Source organism: Meles meles, chromosome 6, assembly GCF_922984935.1.
Source record: "Meles meles chromosome 6, mMelMel3.1 paternal haplotype, whole genome shotgun sequence".
NCBI lineage: Eukaryota > Metazoa > Chordata > Mammalia > Carnivora > Mustelidae > Meles > Meles meles.
In genome coordinates, this window is record NC_060071.1 from 102,814,039 (window position 1) to 102,838,972 (window position 24,934).

At 39.5% G+C, this 24,934-nt stretch overlaps 1 protein-coding gene across 4 annotated transcripts in view; it reads right to left on the bottom strand.

The window, feature by feature from the left end:
• Positions 1-14,118: 14,118 nt before the first annotated feature.
• Positions 14,119-24,934, bottom strand: part of MAP4K5 (mitogen-activated protein kinase kinase kinase kinase 5) — a 109,086-nt gene continuing 98,270 nt past the window's right edge. For all 4 annotated transcript variants that reach the window (XM_046009654.1, XM_046009653.1, XM_046009655.1 and 1 more), the window contains 4 exons: positions 23,652-23,744; positions 20,551-20,621; positions 17,328-17,383; positions 14,119-15,706 (listed from right to left, as the gene is read on the bottom strand). In XM_046009654.1, the coding sequence (XP_045865610.1) occupies positions 15,619-15,706; positions 17,328-17,383; positions 20,551-20,621; positions 23,652-23,744 (308 nt within the window). In that variant the 3' untranslated portion in view covers positions 14,119-15,618. The remainder of the gene's footprint in view (positions 15,707-17,327; positions 17,384-20,550; positions 20,622-23,651; positions 23,745-24,934) is intronic.

Consider the following 24,934-nt stretch of genomic DNA (forward strand, 5'->3'; position numbering starts at 1 on the left):
CCAATTACTCTGCATCTTTGCCAGCACTTCCTATTCAGGTCTTTTGATTTTAGCCATTCTAATAGGTAGGTAATTGTCTCTTGTGGTTTTAATTTGCATTTTCCTAATAACTAGTGCTGAGCAGTTTTTCATATGCTTATTTACCTTCTGGATGTTTTCTCACAAGTTCTAGCTTTTTGTAAATTCCTTGGGGTTTTCTATGTAGGCAGTCAGGTCACCAACAAACATGGATAGATTTAGTTCTTCCTAACTGGTATACCTTTTCTTTCTTTTTCTTGCCATCCTGCACTTGATAGGTCCTCCCATATGACGTCAAATAGGAACGGCGAGAGCAGACATTTCTGTGACTGATCTTAGGAGGAAAGTACCCGAGCATGATTTTTCTTATTTAGTCTGTTGATACAGTGAATTGCATGCATAGATTTAAAAATGTCGAGGGGCCTGGGTGGCTCAGTCAGTTAAGTGTCTGATTTCGGCTCAGGTCATGATCTTGAGGGCTGTAAGATTGAGTTGGTCTCATTGCTCAGCAGGGAGTCTGCTTCTCTTTCTCCTTCTGCCCCTCTCCCTGCTCACGTTTTCTCTCTCTTTCAAATAAATAAATAAAATCTCAAAAACAAAACAAAACAGGGGCAGGTGACTCAGTCGTTTAAGTGTCTGCTTTCAGCTCAGGTCATGATCCCAGGGTCCTGGGACATGATTCCATGTCTGGCTCTCTGTTCAGCGGGGAGCCTGCTTCTCCCTCCCTCCGCTTGTGTGCACTCTCTCTGTGTGTGTCAAATAAATAAATAAAATCTTTGTAAATAAATAAATAAAAATGTTAAACAAAGCTTGCTTTCCTGGGATAAGCCCAACTTGGTTATGGTGTTCTATCATTTCGATATATTGCTGGAGTCAATTAGTCACATTTTATTGAGGATTTTTGCATTAATATTTTTCAGAAATATTGATCTATGGTTTTCCTTAATGTCTTTGTCTAGTTTTGGTGTCAGGATAATACTGATCTCATAAAATGAGTGGGGAAGTGTTTCCTTCTCTTCTGTTTTCTGGAGAAGTTAACATCAAATTGGTATTATTCAGTCCTTAAACGTTTGTTAGAATTTTCCAATAAAAGCCATCTGAATATGGAGTTTTCCTTACTGAAATGTTTTAAAATTCAAGTTCTATTTCTTTAATAAAATACAGGGCTATTCAGCATATCTATTTCTTCTTGAGTGAGTCTTGGTAGCTTGTATCTTCAAGGAATTTGTCTATTTTGTCTAGATATTGGAGTTTACAGCTATAAAGTTGTTCATATATAATAATATTACACTATCATCCTTTTAATGTTCATATATGATACTATTACATTATTATCCTTTTAATATCTATAGGATATATAATGTGGTCTCTCATCATTCTTGAGATTAGTAAATTTTTCCCCCTCTTTTTCTTGATCAGTTTGACTAAGTCTTACCAATTTCATTGATCTTTTAAAAAAAGCAGCTTTTGGTTTAGTTGATTTTCTGATTTTTCTGTTTTTCGATTTCATTAATTTCATCTCTTTATTTTTTTTTCTTTCTGCTTGTCTTGCTTTTAGCTGCTTTTTCTAGTTTTTTTTAAAGATGGAAAGTTAGATCATTAATTTTACATATTTCTTGTTAATAAGCCTTTGATGCTATACATTTCCCTCTAAGCACTACTTTATTTATTTATTAAGACTTTATTTATTTATTTGACAGAGAGAGAGAGAGACAGCAAGAGAGAGAACACAAGCAAGGGGAGTCAGAGAGGGAGAAGCAGGCTCCCCACTGAGCAGGGAGCCCAATGCAGGGGTTGATCCCAGGACCCTAGGATCATGATCTGAGCCGAAGGCAGACATTTAACTGACTGAACCACCCAGGGGACCCTTTAGGCAATACTTTAAAACACATCCCAGAAACCTTAATATGTTGTATTTTTATTTCCATTCAGCTCAAAGTATTTTCCAACTTATCTTGTGACTTCCAGTTTGGCCCATAGTGTGTCATTTAATTTCCAACTACTTGGGGACTCTTAGATATCTTTTTATTACTGATGTCTAGAATCAGAATTGCATTCTTTTCAGAGAACTCTCTTTGTATGATTTAAATTCTTTGCAGTGTGTTAAGATTTATTTTATGGCACGGCCTATAGTCTATGCTGATGAATGTTTCTTTTTGACAAGTTAAAAAAATTATTTTTAAGTGGTATGGGAAAGTCAGTGTGACTTCCTCCAGAGCCGCCTCGTCTGAAGTTCACACCAGGCTGCGGTGAGTCTGGAAAATTAACTTTATGGACTCTGCAAGGTTCAGTACCCAAGGAGTCTGGAACTCTGCCAAGCCCAGTGGTAGTTAAAATAAGGGAGCAGGGGCCATTTCTTTACGCCTAAATAGGCAGTGAACCAGAAAGCCAGCGTGACTGGCAGCTGTACCAGTTGTTTTGTTTGGAAGAAGCTGGAGCAAAATATTAGAGGGTAACTTTGAAAGGGAGACAAACAGTTGATGTCACCATTTAGCACCAAACAGAGGATACTGTGGCCTCTTTAACAGGCAATGCCCTCAAATCACCGGCAGTGCTCTTGGTTGGCAGGCCTGAAATTCGTTTGTTTGTTTTTGTTCTTTTTTAAGATTTTTATTTATTTATTTGACAGAGAGAGATCACAAGTAGGCAGAGAGAGAGGAGGAAGCAGGCTCTCTACCAAGCAGAGAGCCCGATGCGGGGCTCGATTCTAGGACCCTGAGATCATGACCTGGGCTGAAGGCAGAGGCTTAACCCACTGAGCCACCCAGGTGCCCTGAAATTCATTTTGATACCAGAGAAATAGAAATCCTGGCAAGAGTTCTTGGGAACTGAGACATGGTCCAACATGTGGGCTCTTCTTCTCAAGCAAGAGCAAAGAACAGTGAGACAACATTATCTTTTTCTCCTTATAGTGATCTTCCATTTGTAACTGCATAATCAGAGAGACTCCTTCACTGTCCCTGGGTCACACAAACAGCACTGAGGTATTTTAATCCCTGAAGGAGGCAAATAAACATTCCGTAGCATAACACATGGTAAAAGAGAAAGAGCCTGGCATGCGGAGTCAGAAGACTAACATTTCTAGCTTCTTCCTAGTGTTTGATATTGTGCAAGATAATTACTATTGCCTAAACAACGATAGCAACAACTGTTTAACTAGTGTTTTCTTCCTGGCAGGCATTATGTTCAGAATATTTTATATGTGAGCCTCACAACAACCCTGGGAGATGGGCACCAACATTATCGCGAGGTTTCACATGAGGAAGGTGAGTTCTAGAATGGCTAAGTCCTTTGTCTAAGGACACAAAGCTAGCGAGTGCAAAGCGGGGGTAGGAACGTAGGCAGTGAGTCCAGAACCTTTGCTCCTGTTTTGCTGAAACTACCTAACGTAGGGGTGGTTGTCAGAACTTTTTTTAAATAAAGGTTGTTTTTTGTTGTTGTTATTGTTGTTTTTTTTTAAATTTGAGAAAGAGAGTGAGCAAGAGAACACAAGCAGGGAGAGAGGGGCAGAGGCAGAAGCAGACATGCCGCCGAGCATGGAGCCCTGACGTTGGGCTCGATCCCAGGACCCCAGGATCATGACCCCTGCAGAAGGCAGACACCTGACTGACTGAGCTACCCAGGTGCCCCAGTTGTCAGGATTTTTGAATGAACATATAGGGCACGGGGAGTTGACCCCAAACAATTACAAAGCACAGTGTAGCTCCCTCTTTTTTTAGAGTCCCCCCGGGAAGATGAGACTTGTCATTATGCTTCTTTCTCACAGGAGTCCAGTGACTCCCTCTGTGTGCAACTCTGACACTCAGGAGAACTAACCTCCCCGAGGTTGGGCACTGACATCACCTCCAAGTACTGAGCACAGGGCAATGCTGGAAGCTTTTTTTCCCTCCCTTCCTCCCTCCCTCCCTCCCTCCCTTCCTTTAAGTGGATTTGGAAAGGAAATCATTTTGTGGGCCCACACAAAAAATAGTTAATAACTACCACTTAGGGACCCTCATGTTTCAGGCTCTGGAACCACACTATCTCCAAGCTTTATAATAATCCTACATGGTTGGATAGATGAACTGGTTGGAGTTATTAAAGGCCCCATTTTACGTAAGAAGAACCTGAGGCTCGGAGAGGTCGGTCCAAGGAGACAAGCCTTCCAGGGTTGTCTGGGGTATCCAGGGCTGTCCAAAGGCAGGTTTTAAACCCAAGCCCCCCCGATTTGCAGAGCCCGTGCTCTGGAGGCACTACAGGGAATGGCAATAATGAAGACCATCTGTGAACAACCTAAAGTGACAGATCACTGCCAAACGTTCCAGAACCAGGCATGTAAGTAACAGTTCCACTTATCCCAAGACTGGTGAATTAATGTAAGTATGGGAAAATAACTGTAAATTAAATAAGGGCTCTCATCCTTGACTTTACATGTGAGCCTAGCCAACAGTGCAATAAAATATTTTCATCCCTAATTAACATAACCTTAGTTATTTTTTGTGTGTTTTTCCCTTTAAATACTTACTGCAGGGGCACCTCAGTGGCTCAGTGGGTCAAGGGTCAGACTCTTGATTTCGTCTCAGGTCGTGATCTCAGGGTCATAAGATCCAGTCCTGTGTCTGGGCTCCGTGTTGAGCATGGAGCCTGCTTGAGATTCTCTCTCTCCCTTTCCCCCCTCCTCCTCCCCATCCGCACTCGTGCGTGTATTTTCTCTCTAAAACAATAAAATAAATACTTGCTGCATTTTACATATGGCAGGCCATCCTTTTAAAGCACCTCCTCTTCTAGAAGCCTTCTTCATTTCTGAATCTTCCTTTAACAACCCCAGTCCCTTTTTTGCATTTCCATATTTTAAAGCAAGGACCCAGTACTTTCACCCTTGGACTCAAATGCCTTAAGAGCTCAGAAATATTAACATGAAAACCTTAGGGGAGTTCTGTGGCTGTCCCTGAGCTACCAGCGGATGAGTCAGTGCATACAATACTTCGTCAGGAAACAGAGTTCCCAAACCTCAAAGTGGACATCTCTTTGCCACCTTGAACAGTGGATTGCCCACTGTACTTATCTTAAATAAGGCAATCTATGCACATGCTTTATGATCCGTGCTTTATGATTTTGAGTCCTTACATGCTAGAAAAAAAGTTAATTTTCCAGCGGTAAATTTATGAGACTGAAGAATAGGAAAACATATTAATAACTTTCTGAACTCCAGCTTAAAGCTGTGACACAAACACAGCTGTTTGGAAAGCAGGCTTTTCGGAGAGCTGGTGCATGTCAGCCACCATGCTGGGCACAGGGGAGCAGGAAGTGACCTTCCCGGACATCAAACACCATGTCAGTGTGCATGGCCAGTGCTCCTGCCTCCCCACGCTCAGCTTATATTATAAAATGGGGCCGTTAAAATTCCAGCCAGGTAATATATCCAACCATGTAGGATTATTATAAAGATTGGAGATAATACGGTTATTGAGCCTGAAACGTAAGTGTCCCTAAGTGATAGTTATTAACTATTTTCTGTGTGTGCCCATGAAATGATTTTCTTTCCCAACCCACTTAAAGCAAGAAGGAAACTAGATAGGAGAACATGGAGGGCTTTTCCAGATACTTCTAATAGGTCTGGGAAGACGAGAAGGCACACCTGGCATTTGAGGAAACAGACACAGAAAATGTGTAATGAGGGGCACCTGAATGGCTCAGTTGTTAAGTGTCTGCCTTTGGCTCTGGTCCTAGGATCCAGCCCCGTATCAGGTTTCCTGCTCGGTGGGAAGCCTGCTTCTCTCTCTTCCACTCCCCTTACTTGTGTTCCTGTTCTTGATGTCTCTCTGACAAATAAATAAATAAAATCCTTAAAAAATGTATGTGAGGCATTCAGAGTAAAAAAAAATTTTTTTTGCTCTGGGCAGCCAACAGGCCAAGAACCTGGGTCTCAATTCTGATTTCTATTCCTTCCACCTGCCACACCCCACTGTGGCTTCAAATTAGAGAACTCCAATTCCATGGCAAAAGAAATAGAAATCGCCTTAAGAAAACCCAGTATTGAGGGGTGCCTGGGTGGCTCAGTGGGTTAAAGCCTCTGCCTTCGGCTCAGGTCATGATCTCAGGGTCCTGGGATCGAGCCCTGCATCGGGCTCTCTGCTCAGCAGGGAGCCTGCTTCCTCCTCTCTCTCTCTGCCTGCCTCTGTGCCTACTTGTGATGTCTGTCAAATAAATAAATAAAATCTTTAAAAAAAAAAAATTAAAAAAAAAAAAGAAAACCCAGTATTGAAACAGAAATATTCATGGGTGTGACAAGGTGGGGGAGAGGACAGGGAACGTGAATTATTTGCATTTTAAAAATACTCTTCGCTTAAAGTGAGATTTCTTTTCAGATAGCTTGTTATAAAACTGCATTCATTTCTCGAATGGAGTTAATACTTCAAGTCCTCTCACCTTTGTGGTGCTTATTCACTGCTGTCTAAGTAACTCTGTACAAACAGAAACCACTGGACCCTTAGATACATCTCCCATGTCAACCATTGAATTTTTAAGCATCTGTTGACCCAAAAGATCTAGTTTCGTAAGGTCATCTTTAAGCAGCAGACACGCGGAGGATTGAGTGAAGATCACAGGTACAACCACAGGAGGAAATCCTATTATTGTAAGCAGGTTTCAAAGGAATGGCTTATCAAGTATTAGCAGTGAGGCACCGGGAGGCATCTAAAATGAACCCACACGTGGGTCCTTCTAAAAAATACACACTTAAACACTATTTCCCCCAAACAATAAGAAATCCTGCACCTCACACAGCAACATATTTATTTTTCTTCAGTATCATCCAACCTGATTTTCCTACTAAGAGCGTGAACTCTGGAGCCGGATGGGGCCTCCAGCACTGCTATGAGCCATCTGTGAGGACTCCGGCAAGTGACTCAACCTCTTTCTGCTTAGTTACCTCCCAAGTCATTGTGAGGGCTGAGTGTTTGGTGTTAGCCTTTATCATTCTTATCTTCATGCTACTGATAACCTGCTGACTACTTTCTGTTCAGATGGGAACTTCATTTCCCTACTAAAAGGTTTTCCATACTGAAAACTTGTAAATTTATAGGTTCACTCAAAACTTCTCAGTGAAAGCACATCCCTTGAGTTACTCAGAGCCCTAAGCAACGCTGGGAGGGTCCTTCTCAGGGAGCCAGGCTTCCCACTGCAGGCTTCCCAGAGCAGCCCTCTTCCCACCACAGTGTGCAGCCACCCAACGGCGGTCTCAGAGGATGGAGACAGCATGAGAAGGAGGGCCAGTCGGACTCAGATCTGAGTTCTACCCTTTTTTGTCTGTGTGAAACCAGGAAAATTATTTCTTACACTGATCGGGAATTTTTTTCTTTCTTTTAGTTTTGGGGTTTTTTTTGTAGGTAATTGCCGATTCACATGCTGCTGTAAAGATCCTGTAAACTGCCCAATTTCCCCCGATGGTAACATCTTGCCAAACTACGGTACAATATCACAACTGGGTATTCACATCGATGAAGTCAACCCACAGAACAGCCCCATCACCACAAGTATGCCTCGCGTTACCCTTCCCCCCACCCCTGAGCCCTGCTTATCAAGAAGTTCCTCAGCGGGCACACATAGGTGGGTAAATTCCTAGAGCTGGGATGGCGGGATTACACGGCAAATGCCTGTGTAAACTTCCAAGGCAGTGCGCTATGGTTTCTCGCAATGGCTGTACCATCTGCATGCTCCTCAGCAAAATAAGGAGAGTCTCAGGTACTCCACATCATTGCAAGCTTGGTATTGTCAGTCTTTTCTTTGTTTTTAAATTGTGGTAAGAGGCAAGTAACGAGAAATGTACTATCTTTACCTGTGGGAGGCCGCGATAAGGCTTGAGAAGAGGACCAAACCAGGCCCTGACTTGTGTCTCGGTTAAAGTCCGAATAGCCTAACAAAAGGTTTAGGATGGAAAAGTTGAGTATCTCAATTGATTGTTCACAGTCAGTTACAGATTGAACTCCTTGTTCTACTCTTTCCCCCCTTCTCACTAGCGCTGAGAAAGGGTCTGTGCTATGTGTTGTGCGCCCGCCTACGCGATTCCCCACACGTTTACTTGTTAGATGAGAGCAGTTTGGTTGGGGTCCTAAATTCATAACTGGTCCTTGCTGTTCCAGCACAGCTCATGAATCACTCTCAGGTTTGTTGTTACTTCTTGTATGTTTGGAGTTACTTTGGAGTCAGTGCAGCTGGCTAAGGAATTATCTGAAGACAGAGACCACTGGCCTTGGAGAGTCTGCATTTAGACCGTGAGAAGTAGATAATGGGGAAGTCTGGAAGGTTTTTTGTGCATGTAGTAAATTCTTTTGTAATCAGTTAAAAGTAGTTATTGTTGGCTATATAATGCCTTGCTGCCTTGAATAAACTCGGCATTGGTGGAAATCATCCCCTATGCTCCTCCTGCCCTCATCTCTTTGTCTCTTTAATTTCTTTCCACCATCCTCTTACCCTCGCGTTTCCTGGTCGATTTGTCACGCGGGCCGTGGCATTTACCATTTCGAGTGGACAGCCCAGTGGTATCCAGAGCTTTCATGGTGTTGTGCGGTCGTCTTCACCATCTGAGAGCTCTGCCATCTTGTAAAATGGCAACGCTGTACCCAGTGCACGGTAACTTCCCATTGCCCCCGTCCCAGCCTCTGGCAATTGGCATTCTATTTTCATATTTCATGTTTCATATTTAGCTATTGTGAATAATGCTGCTGTGGATATAGGTGTACAGATATCTCTTTGAGACCCTGACTTCAGTCTTTTGGGTACACCCAGAAGTGGGATTTGATCCTCTGAGTCACCAGCTTCTAGTAATCCCAAATGGGGCCCGTTGGTTCCTCCCACCCTGCTGGTGGTAACTGCTTCCTGCAGTGATTGTTCTCCTCATGTCCTGTTTATGCGAACATCTGTGAAACAACTCCACGTATTAATTCTCTGGTAAAATACCTGTGTGGGTTTCTTGTTCTGTTGCCTGAATCCTGAATTCTAATATTCTTAGAACAAATAATTTTAATTGATTTACTTCCAATACTTTCCTCATTTTCAGAAAACTGGAAGGTATTTACAATGCAATTGTATTTTATAAGAGCAAGACTCTTGAGTCACAGAAAATTTTTACTATTTATACCTGAGTGGTTTACTGCATTACCTACTCAACGTTCATTCGATTGTAGTTTAAAACAACATAAATGTTTATTAATGACGTACTACATGTCAGGAACTGTTGGGTGCTGGGGATGCAGATGCAAGTGTCATTTTTCCTTATTCTATTTTTTTAAAATAGATTTTATTTATTTGATAGAGAGAGCCCACATGTGTGGTGAGGAGTGGCAGAGGGAGGGGGAGAAGCTGTCTCCCCACTGAGCAGGGAGCCCGATGCAGGACACAATCCCAGGACTCTGAGATCATGACCTGAGCCAAAGGCAGACGCTTAACCAACTGAGCCACCTGGCCCCCCTCATTTTTCCTTATTCTTTTTTTTTTTTTTAAGATAGTATTTATTTGAGAGAGAGAGAGTGATAGAGAGCACAGGGGTGGGGATCAGAGGGAGAAGCAGACTCCCTACTGAGCAGGGAGCCCCATGAGTCCCATGACCTGAGCCGAAAGCAGATGCTTAATCCACTGAGCCACCCAGACCTCCCTGTGCTTTAAGGAATTTACAGTGGTATTCACTGTAAACAGAAGCCTATACTTGAAAGCTTGATACAGTCAGTGCTTTACATGGAGCAGTTACACGTCAAAGGGTTGGGATGCTCTGGCAGGGGCTCCCGGACTAACCCAAGATCACTGGATTCTCTGTGTCCTGTCGTTAATCACAAATAACCACAGTGAAGTAACTAATCCAGGAAGATGTAGACTTGACAAACATGACCAGGATAAAGTCATATATCCAAAACTGAATGTCATATTTAGAGTGTGCTAAATCTTACACTCACCCAAATTGCTGAGGACAGAACTTGTGGGTGAAGATCATAAAGATTTAATGAACCATTTCACTCACACGTGGTGAGCAGCTTTGGTTTTTTTTTAAGCTTCCCCAAGTGATGGTTTACTACTACATAGCGCATCTGTTGCTTTTGCCAGTTCAGTGTCCACTTATCCTGTTAAAACCCAACCTTCCTTCCGTCTTCTCCTTTGGCTATCTGTGTCACTATGACTGTCATTCAAGGTACCTTCCCCTCCCCGGCCAAGGAATAGCCACCCCCGGGCTGAGCAGGTTCTCTTCCCCCAGGACCGGAATCTCAAAGTGGATTCCTCCCGAGGCCCCAAGGGGGCATGGCCTGGCTCCTGCAACTAGGTCTTCTGTGAGCCCAGTTCTGCTGCTTTTTCTTGAACCTGTAACCACCAAAGAACAGCTAAAGAAGCCAGATTCAGAAACTTAACTATCACTTATGTGTATTTCAGATAGTTTCCTCTGCCTGGAATGCTTTTTACTGCCATCTTTCCATTTCCAAATACTGCATTTCCTTCAGAGATATGGACTAGTTTAATGGCTTTCGTAGATATTTGAGCTATACTTGGTAGGTCTCCATATGGTCCTAAAGGGACTGTCTGGATTCAGACAGATGGATCTGAGATTCACCCCAACTTTCCAATTAACTGTGTGTGAGTGTGGCAGCTATAGGTCGGTGCCAATCAGATCTTCCTTCAAGAGAGAAATTGCTGCAAGAAATGAGTTCATCTTCAGAATTAAGCTCAGCTTTGTCCAAGCTTTTGCTTGGCTGCTCCCCGCTAATGACTGAGTTCCCTATGGTTTTAAAAGCGGAGCCCATCTTTTCTAACATGAAAACCCTCTTGTGGGCAGTCTTTGCTCTGGGGCTCCCCACTGACTGGCCAAGATGCTCCGCTCACAGAGCCGCACTGCCAGTTTGAGGCTCAGCAAATCCTTCCTCCACTTCTCATTTCACGTGTGTGAGATCTGCCGGAGCCTTTCCGCTTACTCCTGCTCACTCTTATTTTCCACACAGCTGGCTCCCCAAGTAAGTCTCATTCCCCCTTCTGTGGAAAAATCCGTGCCAATGACTCACCTCTCTGGTTTTCTCATTTATAAATAGGAGTCCCACTTCTGGTATCATTGAGTTAATGTTGAAAATTAGAGAGTATTCTCCCCAGGAAAGGTCTTGGCAGAGACTCTAAAATTTTTTATTGACATACATGCAAAAAGAATGTATGTACATCAATGTAGAGCTTGTTGAGAAGTGAAAAATAGAGTATTTCCAGCACCTCAAAAGCATCCCCTTGGGCCCCATCTCAACCGATTCCCTCACTCCTGCTCAAAAGTAACCACTAGGGGTGCCTGGGTGGCTCAGTGGATTAAGCCGCTGCCTTCAGCTCAGGTCATAATCTCAGGGTCCTGGGATGGAGCCCTGCATCTGGCTCTCTGCTCAGCAGGGAGTCTGCTTTCCCCTCTCTCTCTGCCTGACTCTCTGCCTACTTGTGATCTCTGTCAAATGCATAAATAAAATCTTAAAAAAAAAAAAAAAGTAACCACTATCCTGTAGTGATTTCTAACACTACAGATTACTTTCTGTGTTTTGGAACTCCGTTTAAGTGAGATCAGACAGTCTACTTTTAACGTTTTTAAATGTCTTCTGGATTCTTACCTGGAACCTTATACTTATTTGGGGAGAGAGGTGTGGAAAGGCATGTTGTTGGTAGTTCGTTCTTGCATTGCGGTATCGGATTTGTGAACATCTCACAACTTATCCTTTCAACTGTACATGGACGTTTGGGTTGTTTCCAGTTTTGGGAATCGATGGATAATGCGGCTATGAACAGTCTTCTTGGTCTTTTGGTAAACATGTTTTTGAGGCGTTTACCTAGGACTGGAAATGCCTGGTGCTAAGATGTGTCCACTGAGGCTGTTTTTCAAAGTGACTGTACCAGTTTCCACTCCTGCCAACAGTGCGTGAGTTCCAGCTGTCCCACATCCTCATCAACACTTTTCCTATTGCCCTCTTTTGTCGTTTAGTCGTGCTGGTGGGATGTGGTGTTATTTTGTAGTGGGATCATTGTTTCAATTTGTGTTTCTCTGGTAACTAATGAATTTGAATACCTTTATCAGTATTTATTGACCTCTTGGATGGTCTTTTTCTATTTAGCTTTATTCAGGTGTATTTAAAATACCATACAGTGTAGTCATTTAAACTGTGCAGATAAATGTTTTTTTTTAGTAAGTTTACAGTTGTCCAGCTATCATCAGTCTCATTTTTTAAAGGTCTTTTTTTTTTTTTTTTTGATAGAGAGAGCACGAGCATGTCGGGGGGAGGAGGGGCAGAGGGAGAAGGGAGCCGGATGTGAGGCTCGATCCCAGGACCCTGGGATCACGACCTGAGCCAAAGGCAGATGCTTAACTGCCTGAGCCACTCAGGTGTCCCATCATTTTGTTTATTTATTTTTTAAAGATTTATTTATTTATTTGGGGCAGGGGGAGCGACACAGAGAGAAGGAGAGAGAATCTTCAGTGGACTCCCTGCTAAGTGCAGAGCCTGAGGTAGGGCTCGATCTCATGACACCAAGATCAGGACCTGAGTCAAAAACAAGAGTCTAATACTCAACCGACTGAGCCACCCAGGTGCCCCCCAATCTCATTTTAGAACATTTTCATCATCTCAAACACAAACCTCATGCTCACAGTCACTCTCCCTTCTCAACCCCTGTTCCTAGTCTGTCTTCTGTCTCCACAGAATTACTTTTCTGGACATTTCAGATAATCATTATAGTATGGGATCTTTTAGAACTAGTTTCTTTGACCTAACATGTTTTTGAGGCTCATCTGCACTCTAGCATTTATATGTGTCATTCCTTTTCATTGCTGAATATTCCATTGCATGGAGAGAACACGTATTGTTTATCCATTTACCAGCTGGTGGATATTTGGGTTGCTTCTACTTGTTGGCTATTATGTATAATGCATCTTTGGGTATTTGCATTCAAGCCTTTATGTGGACATGTTTTCTCTTGGGCAGATGTGTAGCAGTAGAATTGCCGGGTCATATGGTAAATCTCTAGTTACTGTTTTAAGAAACTGCCAAACCGTCTTCCAAAGTATTGTGCCATTTTACATTCCTACTAGTAATGTGTTAGTGCCCTGGCTTCCCCACAACCTCACCAGGGTTTGTGTTTATCTGTCCTTTTTACTGTAGCCATTTGGTGGGTGTGTGAAAGTACTGCGTTGTTTTAATTTGCATTCCTGGGATCACCAAGGTGGTGGAATACATTTCCATATATTTATTGCTACCCAGATTTTACCTTTTGTGGAGTGTTTATTCAAAATCTTTTGCCCATTTTTCTATTGAGTTGTCTGCCTTTTTTGTTTTTAAAGATCTTACTATTATTTTTTAAAGTAACCTCTACACCCCCAGTGTGGGGCTCAAACTCCCAAACCTGAGACCAAGAGTCACGTGCTCTATTGACTCAGCCAGCCAGTCCCCCGTCTGCCTTTTCTCTTAAGGATTTGTCGAAGATCTTGTATCTTTTGGGTACATGTGGACATATGTAATGCAAGTCTCTTCTCTATTTTGTGGCTTGTCCTTTCCTTCTTGTAAGGGTGTCCTTAGATAATGGAGTATCTTAATTTTAATTAAGTCCATTTTATATAAATGTTTTCTTTTATGGTCAAAGCCTTAATGTTCTGTTTGGGAAGTCTTTGCTTACCCCAAGTTTGTGAAGATATTATTTTTATTTTAAAAGCTCTCCCTCTTATGTGATAGGTTTCCCTCAGATATTTTGTCTTGGTTGTTTTATCATTGTTAACAGCATAGGATTGTAAGATGACCTGTAGGCTCTGGATGCACGGAGCGGTGGGCATGTTAACTAGGATGTTGATGTCAGGATCTCTTTAGGTCTTCCCACTTGAACTGGCTAGAATGCACAGAGATTTCAAATATTATTGGGATGGGAAGGTCTGGCTGCCAGGATTCAGTGAGAAGGAGGAGAACACTGATCTTTGTATCTAGTATGTAAATATTTCATTTCTGAGTACAGTCCCTGCCGAGTGTATCCAGTGTCCTTCAGTTTAGAGGCCCCCTTTAACATACCCAAAAGAAACAAGCACACACTTACTAAAATCAGATCATATATGCATTTTTAAAGAAAATTTACTTTATATTTTATTTGCATAACATTTTATTGTTTGCATAGTGAAAAGAACAGAGTCACAAGACTCATAGTCTGGCTCAACCACCAACTTGCTCTGTGAACGGGGTGACTCTCTTAACCTGGCTAAACCCTTATTTCCTCATCTGAAAAATGGAGATGATAATACTATTTTACAGAATTGCTAAAGACTGAAAGATTGTTATACTGTTTTCCTCTCAAGTAACTGCTGAAAATAATCTATACTTCACTATTGCTAACCTCTTGTTCATCATCTCAATGCTAACTGTTCTCAGTAAGTGCATTAAGACAACAGGTACCAAATGTGACACTTTAATTTTGAATACTAACAACAGCAAAAGAGAAGCAAACTCATAATGGCCCTATCCCTTCTTATTTTTAGAATACTGGTTTTTATAATACTTATTTATACTATCCCATTAGGAATTCAATTTTATTTAAAGATTTTTTTTATCTTAAACCTACTCAAAATGAATACCTACATATGTGAAAAAAACCAAGATTACACATGTAGCTGCTTTACAGTTCCCCTCTGGTATAGTATAAGTAAAATACATATCATGGGCAGTTAAATACATCCCCTCCTACATCAGGGATGATAATATATATGAATATTAATTTATTATGCATGATCCCTAATGTAAAAAAAATCACAGGTATATTATACTGCTTGTCAAGAATACATACACATGGTAGTCACATCTAGACATACGTACCCCTCTAACAATATTTCAACCATTATCAATATCTTCTGTATGACCCCTGTATTATAATGGAAAACTCAAAACTCCATCTTAAGGCAATTCTGGATGATCCTGTATTATAAAATACTTGTGTTAAGCAAAACTGCGTGTTATGTACTGAACCCAAACACACTGCCTTTAACCCCTCAAAGTACTACTCTTAAAAGGTAAACAAAATTTTTATACATTACAAAAAAAATTTAAGCTGCTCTGAAACCCTCCTCTGCTAAAAGTTACATATATCACACCACTCCAGCGAGAGATTAATAAATAAGGATTAAATATTCTATTTTACAAAAACATACAGAATGGCCAATGTAAAAGTGAAAGGCTTTTTTGACAATTTTTTTTTATCAAATTATGCTCATTAAGAAGAAAACATGGTATAAAATAAGAAAACTATCACTAAATTTATCTCTCTGAAGATAATCACATGAGTTATCTAAAAATATCATGGCACCCTTGTTACAAACATTTTTTTAAAAGACTGTGTTTCCTGGAACTAGAGGACTATTTGTCTCATAGCTTTTATTAAGCAAACTTGATATAACCACCACACAGTGGCAAGAGATAGAACAGCTGTTTCCAGCTACAGAAAATATTGAATTCTACCTTAAAGTACAGATCATTTGAGATATAACCCATAAAAGTTAAAGTAAATCATAGTGTAGTTTGTACTGAACTTAAGAATTTTTGCTTTCAATGGAGTATGGTCATTTTCCTGTCATTTGAGATCAGTTTTTGTTGTTTAGTAACTATTTTCATGTCCAGCCAAGATGTAAAGATTGCTGTGTGCCGTAGGATTTTCTGTTGGCCTACTTTCCAAAACGACAACCCTGCAATTAAACCAAAACAAAAGTCCTGTGTAAGAGTAAAAACAGAGATTGCATGCTTCACTCAAATACTAATATCAAACAAGGAAAGAGTATCATTGTTCATATTCTCATAAAGGTCATAAGTGCACTGTCAAATTCAGCTTTACACTTTATAGCTCAAAAACAAAACTGAGTAACAACTGATAAATTTATGAGTATAAAATACCAAAAACATTTGAGGATAGTCTCATTATCTTACTCCAACTAAAACCAAATTTGCCTACTCATATATACCAACACAAAGTACAATAAAGCTTTAGAACACAACTGATTCTAGAACAACATGAAGATTAGGGGCGCTGACCTCCTGCACAGTTGAAAATCCTGTGTAACTTTTAACTCCCTGCAAACTTAACTGTGAATAGCCTACTGCTGACTGGAAATCTTTTTTTTTTTTTTTTTTTTTTTTAAGATTTTATTTATTTGACAGAGAGAGAGATCACAAGTAGACAGAGAGGCAGGAAGAGAGAGAGGGAAGCAGGCTCCCTGCTGAGCGGAGAGCCGGATGCGGGACTCGATCCCAGGACCCTGAGATCATGACCTGAGCCGAAGGCAGCGGCTTAACCCACTGAGCCACCCAGGCGCCCCTGCTGACTGGAAGTCTTACAGATAACATGAACAGTTGATTCAGTTAATTACCACATATTCTGTATGCTTTATGCATTTACATACTGTATTCTTACAGTAAAGTAAGCTAGAGAAAAGAGTTATTTTAAAAATTCCAAGAGCAAATACATTTACAGTACTGTACTGTATTTACTGAAAAAATCTGCATGTAAGTGGACCCATGCAGTTCAAAACTGTGTTGCTCAAGGGTCAACAATATACACTACCAAGAAGGGGGTGAAAGAAGAACTTAGAGAAGAAAACAGGATCTAAGAGACACCAATCTGAACAGTGATTCTATGAGCAGCCGGAACTGGAAGACCACAGGTTTGTCATCCTCGTCTCACAACTGATGCCTACTACTGTAGCCAGTTTTGCTGCAGTAACAATTTTTGGTGGGAAAATAGGAAGGGAGGGGTATTTTATTAGTTGTAGAGGCAGACAATACAGACTTTGGAGAATAAAAGCTAGTAAATTTTTTTCCTAAGATGGCACAGTTTTAGAATTTGTCTTTCATTTTGATCACAGAGATGATGTAATTCCTTCTAATTGAGACTGACTTCAGAAATGGAGTCAAATGTTTTCTGATACAAAATGATATAAAAATGTCAGGAGGTGCATATACTTTTGGGTTTATGTTGTGATAGTTAATAGAAGATAAAAAATTAGGAACAAATGATAAAAATGAAGGGACCTGAAATATATCATGCTACTAGGGACATAAACAACTCTACTAACATACTTTGTCTTGGCGGACTATAACTATCTCTAGAATCAGGATCCTCACACTGGTGAAAAGACTGCTTCACCAAATATTTAAATTTTTCTTCTCTGTCTCAATAAAGATACAAGGAAATTTCTCTCAATTGCTGAGCCCTCTAAGAATCCTATTTGAAACAGTTACAGGGTGATAATATAATTAAGAACACAACTACTGAACTCCTTCAGTAATGAAATTAAACAACCAAATTATTACCTGTCTGATCCCAATAAGCGGAAAACTCTTGTTTCATCTGAAATCTCCTGGGTAACCTATGAAAAGAAAATACCTATAGTCATAACTTCGTCCCCATATTATTTAAATCATAATTTAAAAACCACTTACACAGAGCAATTATTAAACGTGAGGGTAATTTTTTTTAAAGATTTTATTTATTTATTTGACAGATCACAAGTAGGCAGAGAGGCAGGCAGAGAGAGGAGGAAGCAGGCTCCCTGCTGAGCAGAGAGCCCACATGGGGCTCGATCCCAGGACCCTGGGATCATGACCTGAGCAGAAGGCAGAGGCTTTAACCCACTGAGCCACCCAGGTGCCCCATGGTAATTTTTGATAGGCTCAGTTCCTCAAATGAAATAAATTTCAGTAGGTTTTCTTTTTCGACTGCCTTATTGGTAAGAAATAAATCAACATTTATAGAACATCGGTATTGGTCAGGTACTTTCCTTAGGAGAACTCTTTGTGATATATATTATAATTCCCATATTATTTAAAAACAAACAAACAACAAAAATCTAAGGCTCAGAGAAGTTGAGTAACTTCCTTAAGATCATAACTGGTAGACCCAGGATTTGAATTCTAGTTTGCTGAACTGCGGAGCCTCGACTCTAACTTCCTTTCCCTCAGTGCAGATGCTTGAGGTGGCACCCCAGAACCCCCGTGACTTCCACAGAGCTGTGCTGCGCATTCCCAAGTCTTTGTGTCTGACTGTAGAGGTACCTTGGTGTTCCTCTGCTCTATTTTCTCCAAAGCTGTAGAAGGTACAAACTCAGGTGCACATACTATTCCGAAGTGTGGGGAGTTTATACTCCTGGGAATAACACTTAATCAAAAGAGAGAGCAGTTGGTATATAAATGCACCAGCTTCCCGCCTTCAAATGAGTCTATTCTGAAATGTGCTCTATACCCTGCCTCAGTGGTCCCTTTAGGGTTAAGCCCTGGCACCCACAATGGGAACCAGTTTATTAATATACTATTTGTTGTTTTTTGCCTCTATCTTATAATCCTCATTCCATCACTTGATTTTTGGGATCTACTCCCAATAAACTACCCACACTTGATTCCTTGTCTTAGGCTAAGGTCAGCGTTTGGAGGAGTCCAAGCTACAACAGTGTGGATCTAAACAGGTATAAAAATACTCTGTTATCAATGAATTTGCAGTCTAGCTGGGAGGACAGAACTAATAATCTTGAAGCAGGAAGTTAATAGTGCTATACTACATGGAACTGATTCTTAGAGTATTAAGTTCAGAAATGTTCCAATCATTGTCGTTGAATGGTTGAACATTACTTGATGAATATCATAGGCCCAAATGAAGGATGAGAAAACAAAAGAAAGAGGTAAGCAAGATGAGTTTTTTTCTTAAATTTTTTATTAACATATAATGTATTATTAGCCCCAGGTGTACAGGTCTGTGAACTGCCAGATTTACACACTTCACAGCATTCACCATAGCACATACCCTCCCCAATGTCCATAACCCAACCACCCTCTCCACACCCCTCCCCCGAGCAACCCTCAGTTTGTTTGTGAGATTAAGAGTCTCTTATGTTTTGTCTCCCTCCTGATCCCATCTTGTTTCATTTTTTTCCTTCCCTACCCCCCAAACCCCCCACTTAAGCAAGATGAGTTAAAAATAGGAAATAGGGGCGCCTGGGTGGCTCAGTGGATTAAGCCGCTGCCTTCGGCTCAGGTCATGATTTCAGGGTCCTGGGATCGAGTCCCGCATCGGGCTCTCTGCTCCGCAGGGAGCCTGCTTCCTCCTCTCTCTCTGCCTGCCTCTCTGCCTACTTGTGATCTCTCTCTCTGTCAAATAAATAAATAAAATCTTTAAAAAAAAATAGGAAATAGAATTTGTATGTGATACAGTGAGCAACAGGTATTTTCTACAGATTTCTAACCACAGGAGTGACACACTGAGAAAAGCATCTAAGGACAATTAATTTTATGGCAGTAAGTAGGACTGCAGGTTTCATTAAATGCAGGGACCTGGTGACATTTAGGGACTAGATAACTAGATAAAACTGACATATCCAAAGACAGCTGATTTATGCTGTTTTCTCGTGGAAGCATTCTAACTCCAAATTCATGTAAGAGGTACAAATAATCTGTCACATATAAATATGAGCATGCATAAAAATAAAGGTAATTCAAATCAAAGACTTTGAATTTTAAAATAAACCCCAAATGTGTGAGACAATGGTGTAAAAGAGTTACAGAGGTACTCATATGTGTAGGAAATGTCTACATTAGTATCATCTTAACTATTAGGATTCCTCTCTCAAAGCAGGATGCCAAGTCCCTCTCCTGCATGAAATGTAGCCTGATTATCTCAACTAGAAGTGATTTTTGAAGACACTCCCTTCAAATCCAGACTCTGCCATTTATCTAGTCACTTAACTCTGAGCAAGATAACTTAACCACTCTGTCTGTGCCTACAAAAAACAGAAAAATGAGGGCTCAGTCAGTTAAGTATCTGCTTTCAACTCAGTTGATGATCCCAGGGTTCTGGGATCGAGCCCTGCATCTGGGTCCCCCAGCTTCTCCCTCTCCCTCTGCTGCTTGTGCTTTCTCGCTTGCTTACTCTCTCTCTCTCTCAAATGAATAAAAATATCTTTAAAAGAAATGGGAATATGAATAGTACCTAATCCCATTGGATTATTGGCTTTAAATAAGCTAATACTTATAAAGTGCCTAGAACACAGATGTTCTAAAGGTTTGTTATTTATAATTATCCTTCATTACACCTTACAGTGCTATAATAGTGTCTTACATGTTGTTGTACTCAATAATTTACTAAATGAGTTAAAAGATTTTTCCTTAGTCCTGTGATCTAATACATATTAACTTAGAATTTTAAATATAATACTTAAAAAGAAGCTATACATGTATTGATTATGGAAAGACTTAACCAAATTCAGAGAAGTTTAGTAACCTTGGCAACCACATTTACAAATTACAAAGTAGAGAACTATAACTGTACAAACTCATGTTTGACAATCCCTTGTGGCCACTGAGATTCATACAATGAATACAAAAGAAAATTATCTGAAGGGGAAATACTGGCAATTTTGCTCTACCAGTTCATAGCACTAAAGGCACTAAACAGAGTAATGTGGGTTCAGAAAGAAAATGCATAAAATGAATGTTTCAACCTTTAAAATCTTTTGTGGAAATCACGGGATAAAGTGAGAAGCCTTACCTCATCTGATTTGAAGCTTTTCCCCTGCATTCCATGTTTCCAGAAAGCCAACACACTATCTTGAAGGCATACTAAAAAAGATTAGAGAGAAATGAAACTAAAAGCACGGAGTAATTCATTATACATTTCCTTCACTGTTTTAAATAAATACTAATGTAAACTCTCCAAGTGCTTGGTGCAAAATTCCACTGTCTAGACCATCAGTTCCCAACATTTTTGTGGCTAAGCCATGCCTAAGCCCAAATAATTTATTGAGGCAGGGTCATGCAAGTTTTCAAAGATATATATAACAGGCATTCATTTAAACATGGGCTAACTTCTACTGAGCTGGATATCAACATTAATTTCTCTTTCATATGCTACCTTTTGTCTTAGATGAATAAAAAAATAAAGCATATATGATTGGTTTTTTGGATCAAAAACATGGTTATTTAAGTACTGTCATACAATTACAAGTAGCTATTAAGGAAGCATCTTTTATTTATACTTACATTTCCCTATTGCAAATTTTATTTTAAAACATAAACCTGTCTTACAATCCAAAGTGTAACCACACACTGAGTATTTATGATCTGCAAGCCAATTCTTATGGAGGGGCTCCCAGTTATAGTTCTCACAACTGTGGCCTTCATTCCCCCCACCCCCACCCACCTCAGGCCTCTGGAGCACCCTGGGCTTTGCCCTGGACTTGGAGGCACCACTATCCACAGGATGGTTCACTGCCAAGCTTGCTCACCTTCCCAATGGCTTTGGGGCTTTGGATTCAGGAGTGACCATGACCCCAAAGTGTGGCCATTGTATAACATGCCACAGCCCCTCTGACTCCCTACCCTTTTCCCCTGTTCTCCTGGTGGGGCCTGAAGGTCTTGGAGGGAAACCTGTTCTTGTGCCTTATCCATCTCTATCTTCTGCTTGGTTTCAAGCAGGCTTGGGGCCACTGAGGCACGCTTATGGGGTAACTCAGAGGTTTAGAACTAGAGTAGGCAGGCCACACAATTGTCGGGGAGGAGACAGGCCCTTCCTGGCAGGGGGCTGCAGTCATTGAAGTGCAGACAGTGAGGGAGAGAGCCCATTTGGTTTTGGAGAGTTAGCCACATACCCTACACAGTAAAGGTAAAGAGAGAAAGTGACTGAAGCATTTTGTTTCTTAATAGGATACGGACTCTGTAAAAAGTTAATGTAAGAATGTTCTGGGACTGTAAGTTAGCTCAATAAAAATAAAAGTATATTACAGTAACAAATCACATGCTTTACTAACTGTGACAAATAAAAAGACTTAGTTACTAGTTTTATTTTTAAAAGGTGATTTAAAGTGACTCTTTTTTTTACCCAGGAGGATCCTTGTAATTATTTCCAAGTTCACTAGTAGGAGAAATGGTAGCTTAAGAGGAACAAACTTCTGTGTAACAATTAAAATTCCTTGAAAAATGTGACACATATGAAAAAATTTAGGTACCAGTATGTTTCAGTTAAAATGAAAAGGAACTAAAGATCTATATATCAGAATCCCTACTGAAAATATTAAATCTTGGAAACTGGTATGCAATATCCAGCACATAAAGGAGTGAAAGAAGAAACTAGTTTCAAAATCCATTTTGTCTGGCCATCTACAGAACGTTTAAGTTTCCTGCTTCAATAAATTAAATTTTCCAGTTGCAAGCAAATTACTTTTATTTAAAATGTTTTACACAGAGGGATGAATGTACTTTGCAAAAGGGCAAAATTCCAGTTGAGAAATCATTAAAATATTTAATAGATAAAACAGAAACTTTCTAAATGTTGAGAAACACATTTTTTAAGAATATGCATTTAATTATGAAATACATGTATTTTTTATGGCCCAAATGAAAATTGCCAACTTTGTTTTTAACTATTTTTGACTTCTAATAGAGTCATATCATATATTGTTCAAAATACTTCCAGTTATGGTATTTTTTCATAAGTTCTATCATCCCTGGGAAAATATTTACTGACATATAACCAATAAGGTTGCAAACAACAATAAAATATAATAATTTTTATCATAAAACCAATGAGTATCCAGAGTAAAATACTCATTGACAAGGAAGCAAATTAAAATGGCATTAAGTTTCCAAGTCCTATGGGAAACTAGTTATTTATACATAAGTGGACCTAAAAGCAATTATCATCAACACACCAACCAGAACTTTACATGGCAAAGAGTAAAGCATATCTAACACCGTTAATCACATCACACAAATACCTTTACGATTTGGAAAAAAACTGGAAGAACATAATTCACTTCATGCAGCAAAGGGAACAATGAACAGAAATTTAAAAAATGATTTCACGTTTTAAATACTCAGGAAACAATAACAGAAGATTTATTAAGGTCTAGACCTGCACTGTCCAATATGATACCGCAATTGGCCATATGTGGCTATTAACATTAAAATTACATTGAAATTTATTTTCCTACTTTTAAAAGATTATTTATTTATTTATTAGAGAGAGAGAGAATGAGAGAAAGAGAGAGAGCGCACACAAAAGGGAGGTGGGTCAGAGGGAGAAGCAGACTCCCCGCAGAGCTGGAAGCCTGATGCGGGACTCGATCTTGAGACTCCAGGATCATGACCTGAGCCAAAGGCAGTTGCTTAACCAACTAAGCCACCCAGGCACCCAAAATGACATGAAAATTAAAAAAATTAAAATTATCAGTACCCATGTTTCAAGTACTTAACAGGTGTAATTAATGACTATTATATTTAAAAGCACACAGGACATTTCCACATCACTGAAACTTCTACAAGACGGTGCTGGTCTGGACAACCCTAAGTATGGAATGAACAAAAAAATCAAGTATTCTAAACACATTATTAAAAAAACAAAGGCCTAGGCAAAATAGGTGAAGGGGATGAAGAGGTACAAACTTCCAGTTATAAGACCAGTCAATGGGATGTAAAGTACAGTACAGGGAATAAAGCCAACATCACTGTAGTAACTCTGTATGGTGACAGATACTAACTAGACTTATTGTGGGGATCATTTCATAATGTATAAAATATCAAATGACTATGATGTATCTCTCAAACAGGATATTGTATGTCAATGTACTGAAATTTCTAAAAAAGCAGACTTACCTACAGATTCAATGCGAAAATCAAAACTTAGCTCGGAGGCCAGTTTCTTACTTGATTTTAGTCTTCCTTGTAGATTTACAATTTTTACAAATTCTTAAAAAAGAAAAAGCAAGTCAAAACTGGAAATGCAAATCTTCTAAAAATAAATGGAACTTGTTATGTGTATTTTATGGATACAGAACAAATATTTTTAATAAAGTTCAACTATTTATTGTCATGATTCAACTATGCCCACTGAAAAACTATCATTAATACGTGTAAAACCGTTTTATAAGACATAAAATTGCCTTCTTTAGTAAATACTATTTTTTTCTTTTTTTCTTTCTCTTTAGGATATACTGAACACTTACATTCTCATTTTTTAAAAAGCACGATGTTTCAAAGTGGCGATCTTAGTGCCCAAGTACTTAGCAAATGGGGTTGATTTTTTTTCCCTTACCAATTATATAACATATGATAAGTAATATTTGTAGGAATCCATAACTGTAGTATATGAATAATATTGTATAGAGGTACATAAGAGCAACAAACAGTACTTTTCAAGGGTTATAATTTCTTATAAGTAAACTCTGAGATGGTGAGTATACACAAATCTATTTTTCACCTATTTATTTTTAATTTAACCATCTTTTACTCTGACTTGGAACACACCCTTTCCCTGCATTACTTTCTTATCTACCATTTTTTGTGATTATAGGCCTATCTCTACTGCTGCTTACTAAAACTGATTTATACTGTATAGCTGACAACTCATTTTTAAAGTATTCTGTTCCCTTAAAAAAAAACACCAAAGCTCAAAGAAGTCACCTTTCCATTTACCTTCAATAATTGGGAAATGGAGGGCTCAGCTAATTAAAGGTTTCTGACATTTTTTGATAAAATACATATATCAACAAAATGAAAACTAAGCACAACTTATTTTCCTTAGATGTATCAGAAAGTTTTTAGAGATTTCAGCACTAAAGGTTCAACATTATTAATATTAAGTTTTGATGATTTACTTAATCAGTACTGAACTTCCTACTTGTTTGGATAAAAAAGAATTTATCAAATTCACTTAAAAGTAACAGAGTAACACTTCAATCTTACCAGTATTTAAAGAATCAAAAGTACTTAAAGAATGATGGGTGAATGAAACAATTTAGGCTTTGGTTTACTTCTCTATAATAATAGATGATCTTTATGATTATATAAGGCAAATTCACTAGGGAAGTCTTTAGAGAATAGAAATTAGGTAAAAAATACAGGCAAATTCAGTAATAGAACAATTTTTCTAAAATTAC